Source organism: Perca fluviatilis, chromosome 9 (assembly GCF_010015445.1).
Source record: "Perca fluviatilis chromosome 9, GENO_Pfluv_1.0, whole genome shotgun sequence".
NCBI lineage: Eukaryota > Metazoa > Chordata > Actinopteri > Perciformes > Percidae > Perca > Perca fluviatilis.
Window position 1 is genome coordinate 38,512,195 of NC_053120.1, and position 20,377 is coordinate 38,532,571.

The 20,377-nt window shown below is 42.8% G+C and overlaps 1 protein-coding gene across 1 annotated transcript in view; it reads right to left on the reverse strand.

The window, feature by feature from the left end:
- pdgfra (platelet-derived growth factor receptor, alpha polypeptide) overlaps positions 1-20,377 on the reverse strand; it is a 22,415-nt gene continuing 2,038 nt past the window's right edge. Inside the window, exons 2-29 of the mRNA XM_039810134.1 lie at positions 19,631-19,706; positions 19,246-19,536; positions 18,005-18,265; positions 17,372-17,511; positions 16,121-16,283; positions 15,494-15,686; positions 14,862-14,977; positions 14,437-14,733; positions 13,916-14,182; positions 13,634-13,764; positions 13,345-13,513; positions 13,046-13,235; positions 12,781-12,896; positions 11,657-11,783; positions 11,335-11,531; positions 9,933-10,027; positions 9,460-9,592; positions 9,019-9,123; positions 8,294-8,404; positions 7,677-7,830; positions 6,349-6,497; positions 5,926-6,041; positions 5,222-5,344; positions 5,014-5,125; positions 4,825-4,924; positions 4,500-4,605; positions 2,407-2,642; positions 1-2,192 (exon numbers count right to left, since the gene is read on the reverse strand). Of these exons, the coding sequence (XP_039666068.1) occupies positions 2,045-2,192; positions 2,407-2,642; positions 4,500-4,605; positions 4,825-4,924; positions 5,014-5,125; positions 5,222-5,344; positions 5,926-6,041; positions 6,349-6,497; positions 7,677-7,830; positions 8,294-8,404; positions 9,019-9,123; positions 9,460-9,592; positions 9,933-10,027; positions 11,335-11,531; positions 11,657-11,783; positions 12,781-12,896; positions 13,046-13,235; positions 13,345-13,513; positions 13,634-13,764; positions 13,916-14,182; positions 14,437-14,733; positions 14,862-14,977; positions 15,494-15,686; positions 16,121-16,283; positions 17,372-17,511; positions 18,005-18,265; positions 19,246-19,536; positions 19,631-19,688 (4,404 nt within the window). The 5' untranslated portion in view covers positions 19,689-19,706 and the 3' untranslated portion in view covers positions 1-2,044. The remainder of the gene's footprint in view (positions 2,193-2,406; positions 2,643-4,499; positions 4,606-4,824; positions 4,925-5,013; positions 5,126-5,221; positions 5,345-5,925; positions 6,042-6,348; positions 6,498-7,676; positions 7,831-8,293; positions 8,405-9,018; positions 9,124-9,459; positions 9,593-9,932; positions 10,028-11,334; positions 11,532-11,656; positions 11,784-12,780; positions 12,897-13,045; positions 13,236-13,344; positions 13,514-13,633; positions 13,765-13,915; positions 14,183-14,436; positions 14,734-14,861; positions 14,978-15,493; positions 15,687-16,120; positions 16,284-17,371; positions 17,512-18,004; positions 18,266-19,245; positions 19,537-19,630; positions 19,707-20,377) is intronic.

Below are 20,377 nucleotides of genomic sequence, written 5' to 3' on the forward strand. Positions count from 1 at the left end.
TTTTTTTTCTGCAACATCCACAACAAAATGGGATAAAAAAAAGAGGAAAGTGCAACAGCTGATTGCAGATTATATCACAGTCAACAGGCAAGGCAGAGGCAGTGGCACAGCTGGTACAGCAGCTGGAAGGTACAGAGGATTACACAGTCTACACATTACTGATGTACAACATCAGATCAACATGAATCTCTTGGTTTAACTAGAACCTGCTAATAGACGTCCGGTAGGGCTGAACGATTCATCATCTTCAAATCAAAAATTGCGTTTTGAAAGAATGCGATTGGCTAATTGTTAAGATCGCGATTAATCGCACGTGAATTATTTTCAGTTTGGTTTAACATTTGATTTAAAAAAAATGTCATTCCTCTTTTCATTGTTATATTTACTGGTTTTTTTTAGATACATACTGGAATAATGTTACAAATCACAGATTGTTTAAAGAAATGTCCTTTTTTCATTTTTAAATTTTAATTACTTTATTTAACATGATCATAGAAGGTGCAATATGTAGCTAAAAAAAGAAATCGCAAATTGAATCGTAATCGCAAAAGCTGGCAAAAAAAATAAAAATCGCAACTTGATTTCCCCCCCCAAATCGTTCAGCCATAACATCTGGACAGTTGATCAAATGAGACTGGGGGACACAACCTGCCAGTGAAGCTTTCGGATATAATATGTATTTTTTTTTTTTTTTTTTTTTTTTACTTTTTTATTACTGACATGATAAACTGGGTTTGATCCCTTTTTTTGTTCCCCATTATTATAGTAGCTAAATTGATTACTATCTATAACATACATTAAATCATACATTTCAAATCCTCAAATATTGTCAATGCTGTCCACTATGAAGGCAAATGTTTTCCACGTGATTCCTATTGGGGTGAAAGGAGTTTCATTTCCTTCTGTTGTAATGGATTCGTCAAAAGAATTGGCTCCACCGGGCCGAATGAGGGTGCAGAAGCTCAATATGTGCTAACATAAAATACTGTTATCCCAATATGTCTCTCTCTTATAAAACAACTCTGGAGCTATTTACAATACAATCACACTTCGTTTTGTTCTTCCACAGCCCATGTGACACATTATGACTGGAGCCTTTAGGGCACGACGTTTAAGAACGTCATGCTGTGTTTGGGGCAACAAAAAAAAAATCATGAGACGCCACAAAGAAGCGTGCAACTCAAAAACTTTGTTCTTCCTAACCATTCAAACAGCTATGGTTAACACCTACTCGGTATTCACAAACAATACATGTTTACATAATGATGAAGTAAAAAAATAAATTTGAATTACTGCACATATTTCACCAATGAAAACAGTATGTGGTCATAGATTATTAGACACAAAACATAGTCCAGATTTTGTGCTTTTCAAATGTGACTATTGCTACTGATTGTGCCAGCATCAGGCGCTTCTGTCGCAGCAGGGGAGTGTAAAGTGAGTTTACCTGCCAGTGCTGTTGCTAGTATTGGACCTATGTAGTGTCGTGCATCTGTAGTGGTTAAATATACATACATACATACATACATACATACATATATATATATATATATATATATATATATATATAATATGAATGATATCCTGTGGTGTTCATTTAGAGCTGCTGACCAACACGTTTGAATTCGTCCCTTGCTTATATTGCTGTTAAAAGAATGCCCGATACAATAAAGCTCTGCAAATTAAAAAAAAAGACTATTTTTTTTATCTGTTTTATCGAGATAGGTCTCCGACACACAGGCTCGGCGGTTCTTTGAGTCCTCAATGTCACGTTTTCATCAATGCTCACTGACTCCTCCAGCCCAACAGGGGGCAGTGTCCAGGGAGGAGTCGAGGGGCGTACCGTACCGTCCCCACAGACTCATCCAGGCAGGGAAGTGGTTTTTGTTCTGTCCTCTGAATGGCCGGTCAAGGACGAGGAATGGAGGGGGCTAGAGGGTTGGACAGCCAGAGTCTTTGGTTGATTTACAAGTTTTTCTCTAGTTTCCTGTGGCCTTCCACCCCGTTTTTCCTTGCTGCTTCTGCTCTACAGGCTGGGTAGTTGTCACAGGAAGCTGTCCTCCCCCAGGTCACTACAGTCCAGACACATCTCGTCCAGCAGCGTGATGTCCTCCAGAGTCTCGCCCTCGCGCTTCGCAAAAGTGGAGCTGCTGGAGCCTGTCTCGATGGCGCTCTCCTCGGACGTCTGAGAGCTGCAGGGGAGACATGAATAATACTGGTGAGCAGGGCCGTAAATAACCATTATTTACATTTACATTGTTGGTGCGCATCAGAACGTTTCTCATGCGCACAAGAAAAAAAATTAATAATGTCATGTCCCCTTAGGGGCTCCGTAGTTTTCCAAAGCCCAAGCTGATGTCCTCAAATGTAAAGATAGAGTAGTGGTAAACGCTTGATTCCATTTACCCGTGTCTGTTCCTCTTTCCATATTCGTCGTCAGATACAGGTTCCAGGTCGGGGAGGGGGATGATGTAACCACTATCGGAGCTCAGCCGCTGCTCGTCGAAGCCGCTCTCCCTGTCCTTCAGCTTGCCCTGGTTCTTGTAGGTGATGCCGATGTAGGCGTCGTCGTTCTCCACGCACACTCGAGTCACAGCGGGGTGGTCGCTCTTTAGGAACTCATGGTTCACCCTCTCATAATGCTGCACAAGACAGACAGATTTATTAGAATACATGCTTACATTTAATACAATACACTAGGGATGGGACGAGATGATTTGGTCCCGATTCGATTCTTTCACGATACGTGGGCGCAGATTCGATTTGTATTGCCATTTTCATTTATAGCGATTTAAGAAGTATTGTGATTCGATAGTATTGAGTATTGCGATTTTCTTTTCCTTTTTTAACAAAATCAAAAGTTGAATAATAACACTTCTAGAGACAATATATCATGAGACATTCCTAAAAACTAATTGTTTTCTAAGAAGAATGCTCGTCATGTCAGTCAGTCAGTCAGTCTGACATTTATTTCATCTGTAAAGAAGTACATAACATGGATTTTCTGCATTTTCTGCTTTCGCTCTGTTTTGCTGGAAAACGGATATGATGTAGTCGCCGTCAGCGGTAGCATATAAACAGAAAATATTTAAAGGTGCCCTGCCATAGAAAACCGTTTTTACTTGCATTTTTTAAAATATGTTGGGTCCATATGTGTTTGTGTTATGTGGTGAATGTGAAAATGAACTGCTACCTCCTCTGTCAGCTCTAGACACTGAACAGAAATAAGCAGAGAAATCAGACCAATTACAAGAGCTGGTCAGTCTGACATCATGTTGCCTGAGGTGCTCCATGGTAGAACTTCAGACATTTTATTAATAAAAAAAAAATCACGATTCTTAGGAAATGAATCGATTTTAAAACATCGTCGGGAAAAAATCTCATAAGATTGCTCATAAGATGTTCACTACAATACAGTGAACACGTGGTGTGAGCCCAGAATGAATGAAGCTCTACAACGCCTTAGAAGAACTGTGGTACGAGGTGTAATCACTGGGGTTGTGTTGCCAGCTGGATGGTGCGATCCAAACTGAAAAATCACACATCCGATCCAAGCCCGAGGTGCTAAAGCAAGAGTGGGTTCCTCCTCTGCCCCCAGCCATTAAAGCTCTGTGAAGGACGCAGAGGTAAAGCTGTTTGGATGTGCCATGTGTGGTGTGGAGTTTAATGGGGTAATTAAGGTTGGCTGGGTGGTGGAGGCGAGAACTGGGGCTGCGTCATTACCCAGTCTGAGGCCAGCCGCTCTGACATCCAGCTGCTGCATTTGCACTCTAATCACTTGTAGGTTCCTGTTTCGCAGAAACATGGAGAGCCCTCACAAACACTCCTAATGCACTCTCAGAGGAAGCGGAAGGGGTTTTAAATGAACAACCTGCTACTTTAAGAGTGTGTTTACATTATTTCAAACCTGTACTTTGCTCGGCAACACGATTAAAAACAAACACTTTGATGACTTGGGCTGGGACGATACACTTTTGTCTGGATTCGATTCTTTCACGATACAATTTGTATTGCGATTATTTTTCTCATTTATTGCGATTCGATAGTATTGAGTATTGCGATTTTCTTTTCAGTTAATTAATACACTTCTAGAGACTACATCATGAAGAAGTACATAACATTTTCAGCATTTTCTGTTTTCGCTCTGTTGTGTTGGAAACGGATATGATGTAGTCGCCATCGGCGGTACCGTATAAACAAAAAATATTAAGGTGAATCATTGGTAAAAAATTTAAAAATATTGATTCTAGGGAAAAGAATTGATTTTAAAAATTGTGCAAAAGAAAAAAATCACGATACATAGGATTTAAGATTTTTTTTTTCACCCCTTTTGATGTCATCTAAAAAACACAATCAGCCAGAAAATGCCTAAAAATGAGAGAGGAACAGAATGTGCAGGTCCAACCATAGGGTCAAGAAGAATGAGATGGTAAAATAAAAAAGCAGATGTTAAGAATCCAAAGAGGTCTGGGGATGTGAGGGGTCACAAGGAGACTCACCCTCTTGTAGCTGGAGGGCAGCAAAGAAGACACAGTTTCACTCAGACCCAGGAAAGTAGGCCTCTTCTCGGGCTCGCTGTTCCAGCATTTCATCATCATCTCATACCTGGAAAAAGCAAAAACAGGCCATGTTACCATAGAGAATTGTACGACTGGCCCTGTACCTTATAATTTAGCCATGACTCATGTCAGCCACTGTATATCAAAGTTCAGAAACAAATTGTTCTGAGTTCACAGCCCAAAGCATTCCTCATCTGACAGGATGTTAGGAAAGCTTTATGTCATGCACAGCAGCAGTACAGTTATCGTGTGAATGATCACGTACAGGTCCTGGGGTGCATGCTCCGGTTTGGACATCCTGTATCCACTCTTGATCTTGTTGTAGAAGCTTGAATCTACAACCATCCCTGGGTATGGGGTGCCACCTTCAGACCAAAACAGATTCTCATGAGTTCATCATGTGACTCCAGTCTCAATGATTTATTATCTCTAATAGATGCTTGCAGGGGCTCACCTAAGGAGAAAATCTCCCAGAGCAGGATGCCGTAGGACCAAACATCACTGAGAGAGGTGTACATGTTGTCGAAAATACTCTCTGGCGCCATCCACTTCACTGGCAGGAAAGTCTGTGCGATGACAGAGAGGAAATGTTCAATCACACTTGCAAAACCACTATGGAAAAGGCCAATAAAGCGATGGTTTAGGCATAAAGTGAGACTTACGCTCCCTTTGGAGACATAGTTGTTGTCGTGCATGATGTCTCGGGCCAGTCCGAAGTCACAGATCTTCACTATCTTGCCCTGAGAGAGAAGGACATTCCTGGCAGCGAGGTCCCGATGCACACACTGAAAAAAAGTAAGCAAATGTGATAAACAGCTCATAGCATCATACACAAGTGTTTTCAATCCTCAGTTCCATCCATTCCCAGACCGGCACATTTCGCTCCCACAGCTATCCACTGCATCTATTTCTGTACGTATTTCATTTCAGCTGAGTTCATTTTTAATGCCATTTCATATTGCTTTATAAAGCATGGTCTTTGTGTAAACATGCCAGTTGGAGGGATGGCTGTGACCACTGGATATTTAGGGATAATAACTATGAAGCTGAAGGAATAGCTTCTGGTTGCAACGTGTCCCTGGCCGGTAATTCTAGCCCTTGCTGTGCAGCGACTATATTCAGCCCCTGGCCTCTCTCCTGAGTGGGCTCAGCGGCCTTCACAAGACTGCTTATCACACAACTGCTGATTTCCTCAGTCCCCCCACTGGCCGGCCCTGCTGTCACCCTATAGGACACAAAATCCACAACCCAGTGGGAAGCAGGGGATGTGGTATGCAAACCCTAGCTGCACAAATGTCGAGAAAAAAAAAAAAAGTGAGAAAAAAATATGATTTTCATTCCTTGTGGTTCTGGGGACAAAACTTACATTTTTGGAAGCCAAAAACTCCATGCCTTTGGCCACCTGGTAGGTAAAACTGAGCAGATCGGTGGTGGTGAGGCCCTCGTTCATGTTGTCTGACAGCAGGACGTCCATCTCGTCCTCTGGTTTAGAAAACACACACAGAAAACACCATGAGTATATGTTTATCATGTATTGTAAATATAGTACTGGCTGCTCAAACCTGGCTTTTACTAATGGCAGAGAGAAACCGGGCATTATTATGCGTCTGCTACAATTATCCTCTCCATGTAATTACAGGGCTGTACCAATCCTAAATTCTGACAAGGGTGTACCCCTCCACCAACACTGACTCAAACACAGCACTAAAGCCAATCGAGTACACACCAATAACTCAGAGGAGAGAGTGAAAAGGAGGACAGATAGGAGAGAAAGAAACTATGTGCGTACCTTTCTGAGAGGGTGGGTGGTCATAGTTAGACCTCTGGATGTCCGAGTACTTATGGGGGCTGCTCATCTCCAGCATGGGCACATACTGAGTGTCAGCCTGCTTCATATCCATGTAGTCTCCTTTGCTCTCGAAGGACAGGATCACATAACTGTGTGCAAAGACGACACAGACACAAAGGAGAAATGCTGTTAGTGATGAGGCGAGGACATGTTGTGGGAATACTGAGCCATATAAAGAACAATGGTGAGAAAACATCATGTTATACATCATAACAGTCCCCTAATGTGTGTATGTCCAGGTTTTCCCCCAGTGTATTGCAAGCCTAGTGGCCTACCGGGCCTAAGTTGGCCCGCACCAGGCCTAAGCCACTAGGAAAAAACATTTTTAATGCATTTTTTTATGTTTTTCTGAACTACAGTTACAATAGGGCAGTCATATTTTCAAATCTCCAATTAGCCTTTAGCACAGACTTAATGGAGGGCCCTATGGAATCTGTCTTATAGCTTTTTTTAATTCTCAATTTCGCGATATCATCCATGATTCTGTTATCACAGAAACTATTGGGCTCTACATTAATGCTGCCATGAGTCTGTGACTGGTCCCAGCCGGGCCCTCGTCGAAAACACACTTGCCACGGGGCTAAACAACTTTTCTGGGGGAAACACTGATGTCAATGTGTGTGTGGCCTTAAATCCTCTCCCTCCCTCCCTCCCTCCCTCCCTCCCTCCCTCTGGCTGGGGTTAGAGGAAGATGTGGTTGAGCCTAACATGGTAGCCAGGATTAAATCATGTTATGGTCAATTCGAGGTGTGGTCCCTGTGAGTCATCCATCAACACAGATGAGCCTCGGGGGGAGAGAGAGAGAGAGAGAGAGGGGGAGAGAGAGAGAGAGAGAGAGAGAGAGAGAGAGAGAGAGAGAGAGAGGGCTGCTGTTTCATCGTGATCGTCTGGGCGGACAGAATTAACAGGTGCCTCCAACACAATGACATTAGGTTGAAAGCTGAGACCACTTCAGACTGTGATTTGATTAGGTGAAGATGCCAGACAATCTCCTCCACCAGGGAGAAAATGGCGATAGAGTTACAGATTAGGGGTAGAGGAGAATGTGAGTGTGTGTTTGTGAGACCATTGTGCAAATTGTTGTGACAATGGCTGCAATATTTGGGAGTGGCAAAGGGGAAGTGAAATGATGTAAAAAGGTTTGCGTTTTTGTCCTTAACATTTCCCAAACACAACAAGGGTCTGAATTACAAGGATTATTCAAGATTTTTATTCAAGAAAAAAAAGAGCACTTGAAATGTAAAAGCTTAGAAATGTATATGTGATACCTCCTGCTGCTCTCGTCTGCAGGGTTGATTCCAAAGATATCCAGCTCTTTTTTACTTTTCTCTGGAGTCAGGCTGAGGAAGTTCTCCCTGTTCTTGTGCAGGTAGTTGACCAGGTCCCCGTAGAAGCAGTACTCAGTGATAATGTAGATCGGGCCTGGGAACAACACAGCAGATAGAGTCGTGCATCGGCGTCAGTCGGCAGGCTAATCTTATCAGAGGCTCGTAAAGGCTAAAAGCACAGTCAAGAGGGCAAGCCTCCACTTTGCCATAAAAAGCCTATTAAAATACCACACCCACAGAGAGCTGAGACAGGGCTGTCAATCTTTTTTTGGCTGTTAGAGCTGTAGATGTGTACAAATGCCAAATCTGACCGAGTGTGTGTATGTGCGTGCAGGTTTTTGGCAGCATGAACGTGGGCGTTATTGTGTGTCTTTTTGTAAAGTGGTGACTAAATTGCAAGGGAAAGGCAACAATGGTTAAACTGAACTGTTATTATACAGTATATGTTTGCCTATGAACTAGTGTGTGTGTGTGTGTGTGTGTGTGTGTGTGTGTGTGTGTGTGTGTGTGTGTGTGTGTGTGTCTTCGTATTTCCAATTTGTGTGTGTGTTATTCACCTGACTTGGTGCATGCTCCCAGGAGGTTAACAATGTTGAGATGTGGTCCAAGATGAGTCATGATCTTCAGTTCAGACATCAGGGCCTGTTTCTCGCTGGAGCGCGCCGTGGCTGAAAAGAAGACACAGCAACCTTGAGTATCATCGCACATAATCAAACTGTCAAACAAGCCAACCAACCACATTCAGCCAAGAGGCCTCTTTTATCTGAATCCCAGAACTAGTTACTTTATCTTCTTGTAAAAAAAATCTTTAGTATCTTCCTTTCTGTCCCCTTTTCCCACGTCTCTACTGTTGCCTCGACAATTCTATCATCATGTCAAATCATCTAGTTATGATTTGACACTATAAATAAAATGTTATTGAATTACACTTAAATCTTTCAGTGTTTTCAGTGACATTTTGGAATTAAATGGCTTAGCAGGCTTAATATTTTGTGCTTTTGATTGAATTTTGTTTGCAATTTACTCATAGCTGTATAGACAACTATCGATTACTTTCATACTGGAGAAAACTCAAAAAATGTGATGATTCAGCTGCACCTCACAGTTTGAAAACTTGTGATGTAGAGTGTATTTGAGTTGGAGTAGTAACAACAGTGCCCTCACCTAACCTCACCCTATAACTAGTGAGTTTTACTGTTATAAAGAAACATATCAGATGACTGGTAGCAACATGGCTTCAATATCTTGTAATTGTAATCTAATTGTTATCTGTTAAACTCACGTTTCAGCATCTTCACTGCCACCTTCATGACAGGTTGGGAGCGGCTGAGTCCGTAGGCAGTGCCTTCTACCACCTTCCCAAAGGCTCCAGAGCCCAGGATACGACCTGAGAGAAACACAACATAAAAGCCATAGGATCGATTATCAACAAAGAAAAACGGAAGAGCCCGCACAAACACAGCCATACAAACACATCCATGCACTTCAGATGCCTCTGCTCCCTCATCTGTGACTCTTTCAGTGGCTGAATGTCCCCTTGATCACTGAGTCCAACCAAATCCCAGCCAGCAAACCCCTTCTGCCCAAGCAAGATAAGCTCATGGCAGCCTCACTTCAAAGACTGAGGGAGGCATCCTGACCGGAACATCCCTGCAGGGTGGCCGCAGAGCCACTGGGACAGGACTACAGCTTTTTAGCACACTGAAAATGACATTCAGCTCACCGAGCACAAGTCTGTCACGGGGGAACTCCCATCTGGAGTCGTAGGGAAGCTGCATGGGATCCACATAGATGTACTCATGGCCGTCTGGGCTCACAGACTCTATGACCCTCCAGCGGATCTCATACCGTGGTTTCTGGAAGACAAAACACATATAAGAGCTAATTAATTCACCTTTGTCAAGTCAACACTGTTGGATGTGCTACTGTGTCTTATATTTGTCTTATGGGACAGTTTTACCATTTTAATTTTCTTTTAACAAACAATTTTCTCCTTGCCTTGCAAAGTCTTCCTACAAATTGTCTTTCATGTATTAGCTGAGGAGACTTTTGCTTTGTTTAGAATAATCAATGCTAATTGGTGGATGCCCAAAACATTGATTTTGCACGTCTAAGAAAAACAAGTGGGAGAGTAGAAGAACAACAGATGTGCGAGTGAATATGTGAAAAATGAATCGGAAATGGTGGCAACAGTACCTGTTTCCAGATAATAACCAAGACAATGAGTGAGATGATGACAATGACCAGGAGCACCAGCACAGCAGCAGCTACAGTCAGCTCTGGGTGAGGGCCTGTTCGGGAGGAGAGCCAGCAGTCACACATGTTAGATGGAGAGCACACTGATCACATGGATGCAACGTGTGTCATGGCAGCATGAAATGCTTGAAACGAAAGTAGGTGTTGCTTAACAAATGTCGTCTGTCAGAGCTAAGAAACAATTATATCCATTGGGTGTCCAGATTACTAGGAGCAAAAGGTATGCTGGGATAACACGTTATCAGGGCTAGATAACGTGAAAGTAGTAGAGGGTGGGGGAGGGATCCAGGCACTTAGGCTTAGGGGGAGTGGGCATAGGGGTAGGGGGTGATGATGGGGGTGTAAAGCTCATCTGGAAGGACCAAATGGCCTATTACCCATCAGAATAAAAGCCCTCTTCTTCTTAGCTAAAACGCAGGCCCCCTATCAGCTGTCTCACCACAAACACATCATCTGACAGCTGCTGTAACGCTGACAGCACTATCCCGGCCCTGAACACAGTCCCTCACAAAGCCTGTCACACTCTGAGCGTCAGAAATGGAAGGAACTTAAGAGGAAACAAGGTGGAAACAACAACATAAAATGTCAATTTAAAAGCTGGTTAAAGAGAAAAGTGACTTCAGGGGTAGTCTAGGAGCATATGCTCCTGGATAGGAGAAAAAAACAGTCAGGGGTTGTTTGCATTTTGATACCAATCACAATCGTCTTGGGCAGAGCTAAGTTCCGGACACAACGAGCGTGGCTCTTCAAAATAGCCTCGGGAAGGAACTTGTTTTGGTTGTACATTTGCACCCCGAAAAAGAAAACGGCACATAGAATATTTAATGAAGTTAACTGTTCACACAATAAAGTAATGTGTACTGTATAAATTAGCTGGTTAAACATAATTTGCTCTTACTAGTGTATCACCGTGTGTATTTTGTCCATAGCAAATTCCCGCCAATAGATCCCAAAACGTCCCAGTAAGAGAGTAAATGCAGTAAACATATTCTTTGTATATCTTTACAATCGTTCCCCAAACGAGCCAAGCAGGCATGCCTTGTTGCACAATCCAAATTTTCCTATTTACTTGCCATTTTCAGCGTGTAACGTCATCAGAGGTTCCGGTTAACGTTGCTCGATCCGACTGAAGTTTAAAGTTAACTCAAAGAAAAGAGGAAAGTGAGGGACATCCCGCGGAACTATCCCGTAAATGAACCGTCGTCAATCCAGACTACTTCAGAGGAAACAAACATGGACAAAACCTGTATGTGTGTGTGTGTGTGTGTGTGTGTGTGTGTGTGTGTGTGTGTGTGTGTGTGTGTGTGTGTGTGTGTGTGCGTGTGTGTTTGTCTGTTCGTACCGTTGGACACCAGTTTGACCTCCCTGCTAACGGCGGCCATTTCGTTCCTGGCCAGGCAGCGCACCGCCAGTGTGCTTTCCAGATGACCAAACATGACCTGGCTCTCCAGGTTACTTTCCTCGTTGATGTGCGAATCCATTGTGACCTCCGTGGAGTTGGCCGGGAGGGGCACCCAGGCAGACGAGTCATTGGCACAACTTAATGTCAAAAAATGGAAGAGAGATATATGATCCATAAAGGGGGGAGGGACTACACGTGTGCGCATTGAGAAGTCTAGAAGCATCTCTGTTGGCTGTTGAGCACTAAAGAAGACTGAACTTACTGTTTGATGTCCTTGCAGATGAACCACTCCACTACAGGAGTGGGCTGTCCTCTGGTAATGCACACCACAGACTGGCCTGTGGCTGAGCCATGGTGGATGTCCATCAGGTCCACAATGACTGCAGGCACTGTAACATAGTCCGACAGAAGGGGGTTAAGTATGGCAAAGTGTGCGTAAATTAGGGCGGTATCAACATCGCCGCATCAACTTATACGCAATAAACACATATCACGAATTATACTTTTTTATTTTATTTTGGGGTGCATTTCAACCTTTAATGGAAAGAACAGATAGATATGAAATGGGAGAGAGAGGGGGATGACATGCAGTAAATCGTCTCAGGTTGGACTCCAACCCTTGACCTTCTGCGTCGAGGAATACACCTCCATGTATGTGTGCCTGCTCTACCAACTGAGCTAACCCGGTCAATGAATGATACTTAAAGATTTATTGTGTTAGTTGAAAGAGAATAGCAGTAGAAAACACTCAAAATGTCATTCTTTTTTTAGTGGTGCCTTTTATATTCATTGAATGTATAATTTGTCCAATAAAATTTGAAATGATTTCCTTTCATGTGTTTTAAATTCAACAGGCATTTAGTTGTATTTTAGCAGAATACTGAAAGCAGCAGAAATGAGTACACTTTAATATATATTTATGGCAAGTGATATAGTTATCATTGTTTCATATTTTCTAGGGTTGCACAATTTTATTGAAATCACAATAAGGACTAGTGCAATATCGCAGGGGGGGCGCAATATTTGTTAAAGGCAAAATATGTGTCAAACCATTCTGAATTAAGGACTGTGGTGCTGCACAAACATCCCAGCCTACAAATCGTATCCTACAGAAGAAAAAAATCTTTTTTTGGAACAGATCCTCCCACTATAATCACTTACATTTTTTAAATTTTGAAATATTTCAATGAAAGTGAGAATAATGATACAAAGATGATTATCGTGAATCACATCGCAATATCAGTCAAAATAATTGCAATTAGATATTTTCCTCATATCGTGCAGCCCTAGTGTGAGAAAAAGACAGACTGTAAGTGGGGCCAAAAGGTTGAGGAGAGCAGTATCTAAGAACATAAAGGTAATGAAGGCCTTAGGGCTCTCTCTCACCTTTGACTTCCAGGTTTAATTCAACGTCGTGAACTTGGTCTCCATTCTCCACTCGCATGGTGTAGTTCCCGCTGTCCTCCTCCTTGGCCCGGATCAGGGTAAGAACACTCATGTAGCTAGACAGAGTAACAAAAACCAGAAACTGCAATAAATGCACAGTCACAGAAGTTCACAATGGCACTAAAACCCTAATGACAGGCCCGGTTAATGTGCGGGAATGTTAACTTTGAGCTTGTCATTAGCCGACCATGTATGGGATCCTCACCTGGTCTCGCTGAGCTGCCGGAGGCTGGAGGAGATCTCCGCCGTCACGTCGCTGAGCGGGATGCCGTCTTTGAGCCAGGTGACGTGAGCGCTGGGCATGGAGCTGATTCTGGCTCTGAACTCCCGGACCTCGTCCAGCTCTGCCGATTCATATTCTCCGAACTCCGGCCAGACAGACATAAACGCAGTTGCTGTCAGAAAAAGAGGAGAGGCCGACAGACAATAAGCAATCATTCATTGCCACGGGAAAGAGAGGAATTTATGAAGTAATACCAAGTCAACGAAATACAGCTTTCATACCAAACACTTGAACAGCTAGCTCCTTTGTCTGGTCTTCATTACTAATAACATCAGTGATGGAGCAAGAGTAGATGCCGCTGTCTTTGGTCGAGGCCTGCGGGATCGTCAGGGTGTAAAGGATCTCCTGAGCCCTCTTGTTCTCATGCACTGTTTTGATAGCACGATTAGCCTGCCAAACAAAAAAGAAACACCAGGAACTTTGAGTTTCAAACCAACTTGACATAGGACTTTTGGGAAGACTTGACACCAAAACACATAATCAGTAAGAATCGTTTTCGTGTGCCCTCACCAGTTTGCCAGGGTATTTCCAGTGGTCTTCCAGAATCTCAGATCCCCGTGCCAGACAGGTGACCGTGATGGTGTCTCCCACCAGCAGAGCTGTCCGTTTGGCTGTCAGCTCAACATGCAGCGCAGCCCCACCTGTGATACAACAAGTCACAGGGTAAAAATGTGTGGGGCCACAGATCCACCAAACAAAAAAATGTGTCTGATCAGATTTGAAAGTTTAAACATCTTTTTTTAAGTGACATTTACCACAGATTTACACGTTCAACAACACGTGAGCACACACCTGTCCAGCCATGGACGATGTATTCCCCGCTGTAGTGTTCCTCTCCGTGTATGAGAGCCTTACAGATGTAGGTTCCAGCGGTGAATACTCCCAAAGCGCCCCTCTTGCTGTCATAAACACTTGGCACCGGCTGCTGGGTGTCGACGTTAATCAGGGTCACGTTTGCACTGGGATCAGACACTCGACACTGGATCTCCATCTCCTCGTGGTCGGACAGGACGTGGTTGCCAAAAGGCACCGGTGATGGCACAAAGGGAACATCTGGGTCTGAAGTAGGGGTGTAAATCACAAGTTTTATCACGATACGATATCATATTGATTCTTTGGACAACGATACGCTATTTTCTAATATCTTAAATTCTGTCACGATGTGATTTCGATTCGATTCAATTCAGGGGCCTGCAATCGATATGAGATGTTATCATGTGCCCATTTAACACAGTTACATTTATATCAACTCCAAAAAAGCAACAAAAAAACTACTCTTTTCCTAAAGACACAAACTCATAGCTGCGGTGTACCTGGCACATAGACGTAGATGCTGCTGTCCTCTGTATCCTCGGTGGTATTACGGCTGTAGGAGCATGTGTAGTAGCCGGTGTGCATTGCAGTGGCGCTGTCCACGGTGACGGTGGTGACAAACAGGCCGCTGTTGTCCTCCTGCGTTTGCTCATGCACGTCCAGCGGTGTCTGCCAGGCTAGTTTTGCCTCTCCCCGACAGGTCAGGGTGAAAGGAGTGTGGAGGGGCACCACCATCTCCTCTACCTGGGGTAGCAGCACAGGGGCTGAGGATGGTGGGAACATCATGGCGGTGGGGGCTGAAAGAAAGACATGTACAGCGCTCAGTTATAGGTCACAAATCTATCTATCTATCTATCTATCTATCTATCTATCTATCTATCTATCTATCTATCTATCTATCTATCTATCTATCTATCTATCTTACCTTTCACTTTGAGGGTAAAGGAGAACTGAGCCGTGCCAGAGCCACTGAGGGCCGTGATGGTATAATTCCCGTTGTCTTTCCCCAGAGGCTGCCGTAATGTCAGAATGCTTTGATACCTGTGAGAAGAAAATTATCAAATACTTTTTGTCATTTAAAAAGGAGTTGTTGACAACATATTTGGGAAATATGCTTATCTAAGCTTAGCTTAGCATAAAGACTGGACACAGGGGGAAACAGCTAGCCAGGCAATGTCCAAAGGTAACAAAAAACATCGACCAGCATCTCACTTATTTATTTGAAGGTTTTAAAATGATACATTGTGGGTTTGCAGGGGGTTAAGTGCCAGACTATTCCTTCAGGAAATGACTGCTCCCGACCAAAAAATAGCCCGACACATAACTGCCTGTAAAACAACGATTTGTCATTTGGGTTTTTGTACATATTCAACACACAGGATATAGCATGTTAATTAGTGCGTGTTTTTTGGCTATTTTGTTACCTCAACTCTTAGCAAGGAAGCAGATAAACGTATATCCCAAAATGTCAAACTATTCCTTAAACCTATTAACTGCTGTCAGAACTGAAAAGGAAAAGCCTCACCCATTATTATATTAACAAATCTTTATTCTCACCGATTCCCTTCGAGGTGGCTAGTTTTGGTGAGGATGTAGTAGTTCTGTGGCATGGCTGTGCCGTCTTTCAGCCAGGTCACTTTGGGGGCCGGGTAGGCGTTAATGAGGATGGTAAACTCTGTCTCCTCTAAAAGGCTGACAAACTCCGTAGCTTGAATCCCGCTGTGGTCCAGTGCCACAAAGGAATTCTCCTCTGAAGAGATGAACAGAAAATAAGAGAAGAATGAACAGGTAATCGTGGATAAAAAATGGGTAAAGAAATAGATTCAGTGAGTAAAAACAGCAGAGCGAAGATTGAGACGAAGGTGGAGTGACAGAGAGGTGAAATGAAGGCCTCACACACATATGCTGGAGCCATCCCATAAAACACAGCAGCTGATGTTGAAAGCAGAGGTGAAGCTTTACAGTCGGATGGTAGAAAATGACTTCCACACACCACTAAAAGCACCTTGTGCACACATGTGAAACCCTAACAAATTTAACTGAATGATGATGTGACTATTACATTTGGATTAAGTGCGTGTAAGTCAGTGGTGTGAGCACTTATTCCCATTATTACAGTTTGGCTGAAAACTCATAAAAAATAAGGATTCTAATATCCAGGTTTCTGACCAGACAAAGACTTACCAAAGACAGTGACGGCCACGCTGCTGACTCGGACCTCTCCGCTGATATGCTGGGTGATGGAGCACTCGTAGGTGCCGCTGTCCTGAGAGGTGGCTTGTTGGATACTAAGGATGTAGATGACCCGGTCAGGGAAAGTCTGTTTCATCTGAACTGCATCCACAGCCTATAAGTACAGGAGAACAATATGGGTTTGAGATCCTACTCAGTGGAATAAAAAAAAATCTTGGTAATAAGATATTTGATATTTTCTTTTTCTTTTTTTTTTTAACTCTCAGTGTTTTTCCGTTTTACAGGTACAATGTATGATCGGTGCGTCCGTCGTGCTGCTGAAGGCTAATGGCTAAAACACTTGCTAGGCCACAGGAGATAAATCAGGATCACAGAGCCTTTTAAAAGCCTGTAATTGCAACTGAGACCAAAACCAGGAGTCAGGACCGTTCCTACCCTCCCTGTCTCTGGAAAAGGGCTTAGAGGAATCCCATGCAGAAAAACAGACAACATGCTATATAGATTAGGAATCTGAATATAAATATAAACAAACGTAAATTGCACAGGAAACTCGTTCGGATCCTTTTAACCAACACTTCAAAAGCATTAAATGTTCAGCTGGCTGTCATGTGCAGACAGCATCTGTCCTGCATGTTTCAGGGTCTACGGGGTCAAAGGATTTACTATCCTTTTTTTTTCCTTCTTTGTTTGAACTGCCTTCTCCCCTCGAGCCATTTGTCCTGAACTTCCCATCAGCGTGTTGCGTTCGGGGTTAAATGCAGAAGGAGCCGTTTGGCTGACGTCCTCATAATGAAGACGCAACATTGGGTCGCTGCTTTCCTAACACATACTTTGTAACCACCAAGGGCCGTCCTCAGAGCTATATTCCACTTGCCGCTGCTACAGTAAGCTTAAGTCCAAAACCATTATTGGCTAATTTAAGGCTCAGTGCTGCTGGGTAGGAAACAATTTCATCATAACCTTTATTTAAGAATCTCGGAAATCATTGAGGTTTCCCTCATTTTCAACGATGCCGAGTAACAAGACACATAAAACATAAAGCACAAAACGAGTAAATAATACTCAGTGAAAACAATCACACACAGCTGTGCTCATGTGAAGTGATCTGAAGTATGACGAGGGGTTTGAAGGAAATAGGGCAAGAAGGCTGAGAAGTTAAAGCTGATTATGGATGAAAAACCATAGAGGAGACTAAACTGAAATTCAAAAGAAAGCACAGAAAGGAAAAGGGCTGCATCTTGCCTGTTTTTTAGGATGGAGCCACTGCTGCTGAAAGCCCAGTCCAGGCGGAGCGACACACGTGACGTTAAAAGGCTGGCCTGCTCTCACCGTCTCCCCGCTGGCTTTTACTTCCACGTCGAAATCCTCAGTGTCTGCAGGGGCTAGAGGGACCACCAGAGAGCAGATATCAGCACCGTCATCTCACAGGGCCCAATATAGTGACAAATTGATTAGCATGAGCTAATTCATCACCGAGTGGTGGCTCACTATGTTGTTATACACACACACACACACACACACACACACACAGAGTGAAAACAGACGTGTTAAGTCATCTCCCTCTGTGATAATGACATAATGTCATGGCTCTCATGCAGTGAGATCACCCTGCAGCCCTCTCATGGTAAACAGACTTGGGGAGTGATTCCAGCTGTGCAGTTTTTAAACCCTTATCATGTTACTTACTTGTGCTTTTTGAAAAGACATACACAATAATAACTTGACTCTTGCTCATTCTAAGTTGTTCATTTCATTAATAAATGTAATCAGGAGGTGATATCCAGATATATCTAGTGATGTTCTTTATAACACCAAATCTATGAAATGTCCCTTTTTTTCCTCAACACCCCATGGTCTCCATTAGTCTTGACTTACCCTCAGTCTCCACAGTATAAATGGCACTTCTCATGGTCTGGCTGTTCACTATGGTTTCACACTGGTACTGCCCAGGCAAGAGGCTTCCGAAGAAGCCCATCTTGTTGTCGTAGTAGGTGGTCATATCCTCTCCACTGGGGACGCTCCTCAGGGTGACCTGGGAGTAGGGGTCAGACACACGGCAAGAGATGGGGACCCCAGGTGTGTCCATGGGGACTACCAAGTTGTCAGGAGTCTCGGGGACAAATGGAGCCTGGGGATCTGGGTGTGCAAGCAGAGGAATGAGGTTACACTGTGTAAGGGGATTTGGATTAATCGAAAAGCATCATTGTGATCCATTAAACTTCTTTTTCATATCATTTCACAATTACTGCAAACGTACACTCCATTACTTTAAAGTGAGACTCTGCAACTTTTAAAAGAAGTGTATAACACATTATACACTTCTTCTATACATATTTCTCATACAAATGAAAAGTTGAATTTATGAGTATTAAAAGGCACCATTGCTCACCTTAATACACTTAAGGGTTTTGCTGCTACAGCCTTACTTGGTCTGGTGCAAAATACATCCATGGTCTGGTATGGCCATTGACTAATGTTAGCTTCTGTTAGCTAACTTTGGATAATGCTAACTGATATGACTAAGTTAGCTAGTTCTCTGATTTTGTGATTCTCTACTTGTGCTGCTGTTACACTGCTATTTAACATGTACTATCATCCCAATTACTGTTAGCCCACTCGTGGCTAGTTACGTAGTAGAGCCCAACCAATATTATCAGCCGATATTATGCATTTTTCAAAATATCGGTATCGGCATTTATAATGGCCAATAAATGAATATTTAAAAAATGAAATAAAAACGGATGAAACACCCTTCAACCATGTTATGATTGTTGGCGTTCCAAAGTTTGTCCACCAGAGGGCGCTCTACAACGTCCCTGTTGGCAACACTTGATTTTTGTTGTTATTGTTTTTATTCAAAGGACTTTAAGTTTCATGTCTTAAGTTTGTATTTTTATACATTTTATTTGTCAGAACTTTAATATATTTTGGCCGATATATCGGAATATCGGATTTTTAAATCACCAAATATTTGTAGATATCGGCCTTAAAAATCCTTTATCGGTCGGGCTCTACTAAGACTAGTCTGTCTTTAAATGTCCATACACAGTAAACCCATGACTATTGGCACTGACTGATGTTGGCACCTTGTTAAAAAAAAAAAAATACATATTCACCTGGGACAAAGATATATATTCCCGCCTCATTGTCTTCCTCCAGTTCATCCTCCAGGTCACCCTCCGGGCTATCATAGGTACACATGTAATAGCCGGTGTTTTCTACAGTTGCGTTGTAAATGAAAAGCGTCGCCGTGTAGTATCCTGGGTAAACGAAGGTGTTTTTCGGCAGGGGTTCAGCCCAAACGACGTTGCTTTTACCGGTACAACTAATGTTGAACACGGAATTGGGCTGTAGGATGAACTCTTCTTCATTGGACACAATGGTAGGCGGCGACAGTCCAAAGGTAACTGAAAGATAGTTTTTAAATCATTAGAGGAATTGTCAAAAAAAAAAAAAATGAGGTGAAAAAAAACATCAATATTATGTATGTTTAGGCCCTACCTGAAACCAGCACCACCAGGATACCCCCAAAGACAACATACGTCTTTACCCCATCCATGACTATGGATGTTCTAGCCTGTAAAGACAGAAAAACGACTTATTTAGTCAACTAGTAAAGCAAACAATTTATTATTATTATTATTATTATTATTATTATTATTATTATTATTATTTGGTCCTTCCTGATAAGATATGATCCCACTGTCTCTACATTCTAAACAATTCGATAACATTTCGATTTAAATCGATGTCTTTATTGACTTCTTAATGTCCCGTCAGGCCCAGCCTATGTGCAGTTCAGTTCCACTGACTCCGGTAACATGCCCTTACTGTAATAAACCCACAGTGATTTATAGAGGGCTTAAGGGAACTTGGCAGCAACACTTGTGGTCTCCCACATCACTTCAGTTCTGAACAAGTAACAATCTAAAATGTAACACAGGATTACACGAGTTATTTTTCGTAAGATGAGGGGGAGGATAACAAGACTGTAAATTCCAATGCGTTTGAAGAAAGGTTGGTGGACAGGATGAAGAGGAGAGACTCCAAGTGGAAGTGAGGGCCGCCACTAGAGGGCGACACAGTCCACCTTTTGAGGGGCACTGGACCTCCGGGAATCTCATCATCTCCAGTTTGCCGAGTCGCCTTTCTAAAGTTTTTTTTTCTTTTCGAAAATATCCGATTTTCATTGCTTTGTCTTCAATCTGTTATTGCTAGGCCTATGCATATCTAAATTGCCGTGTTCTT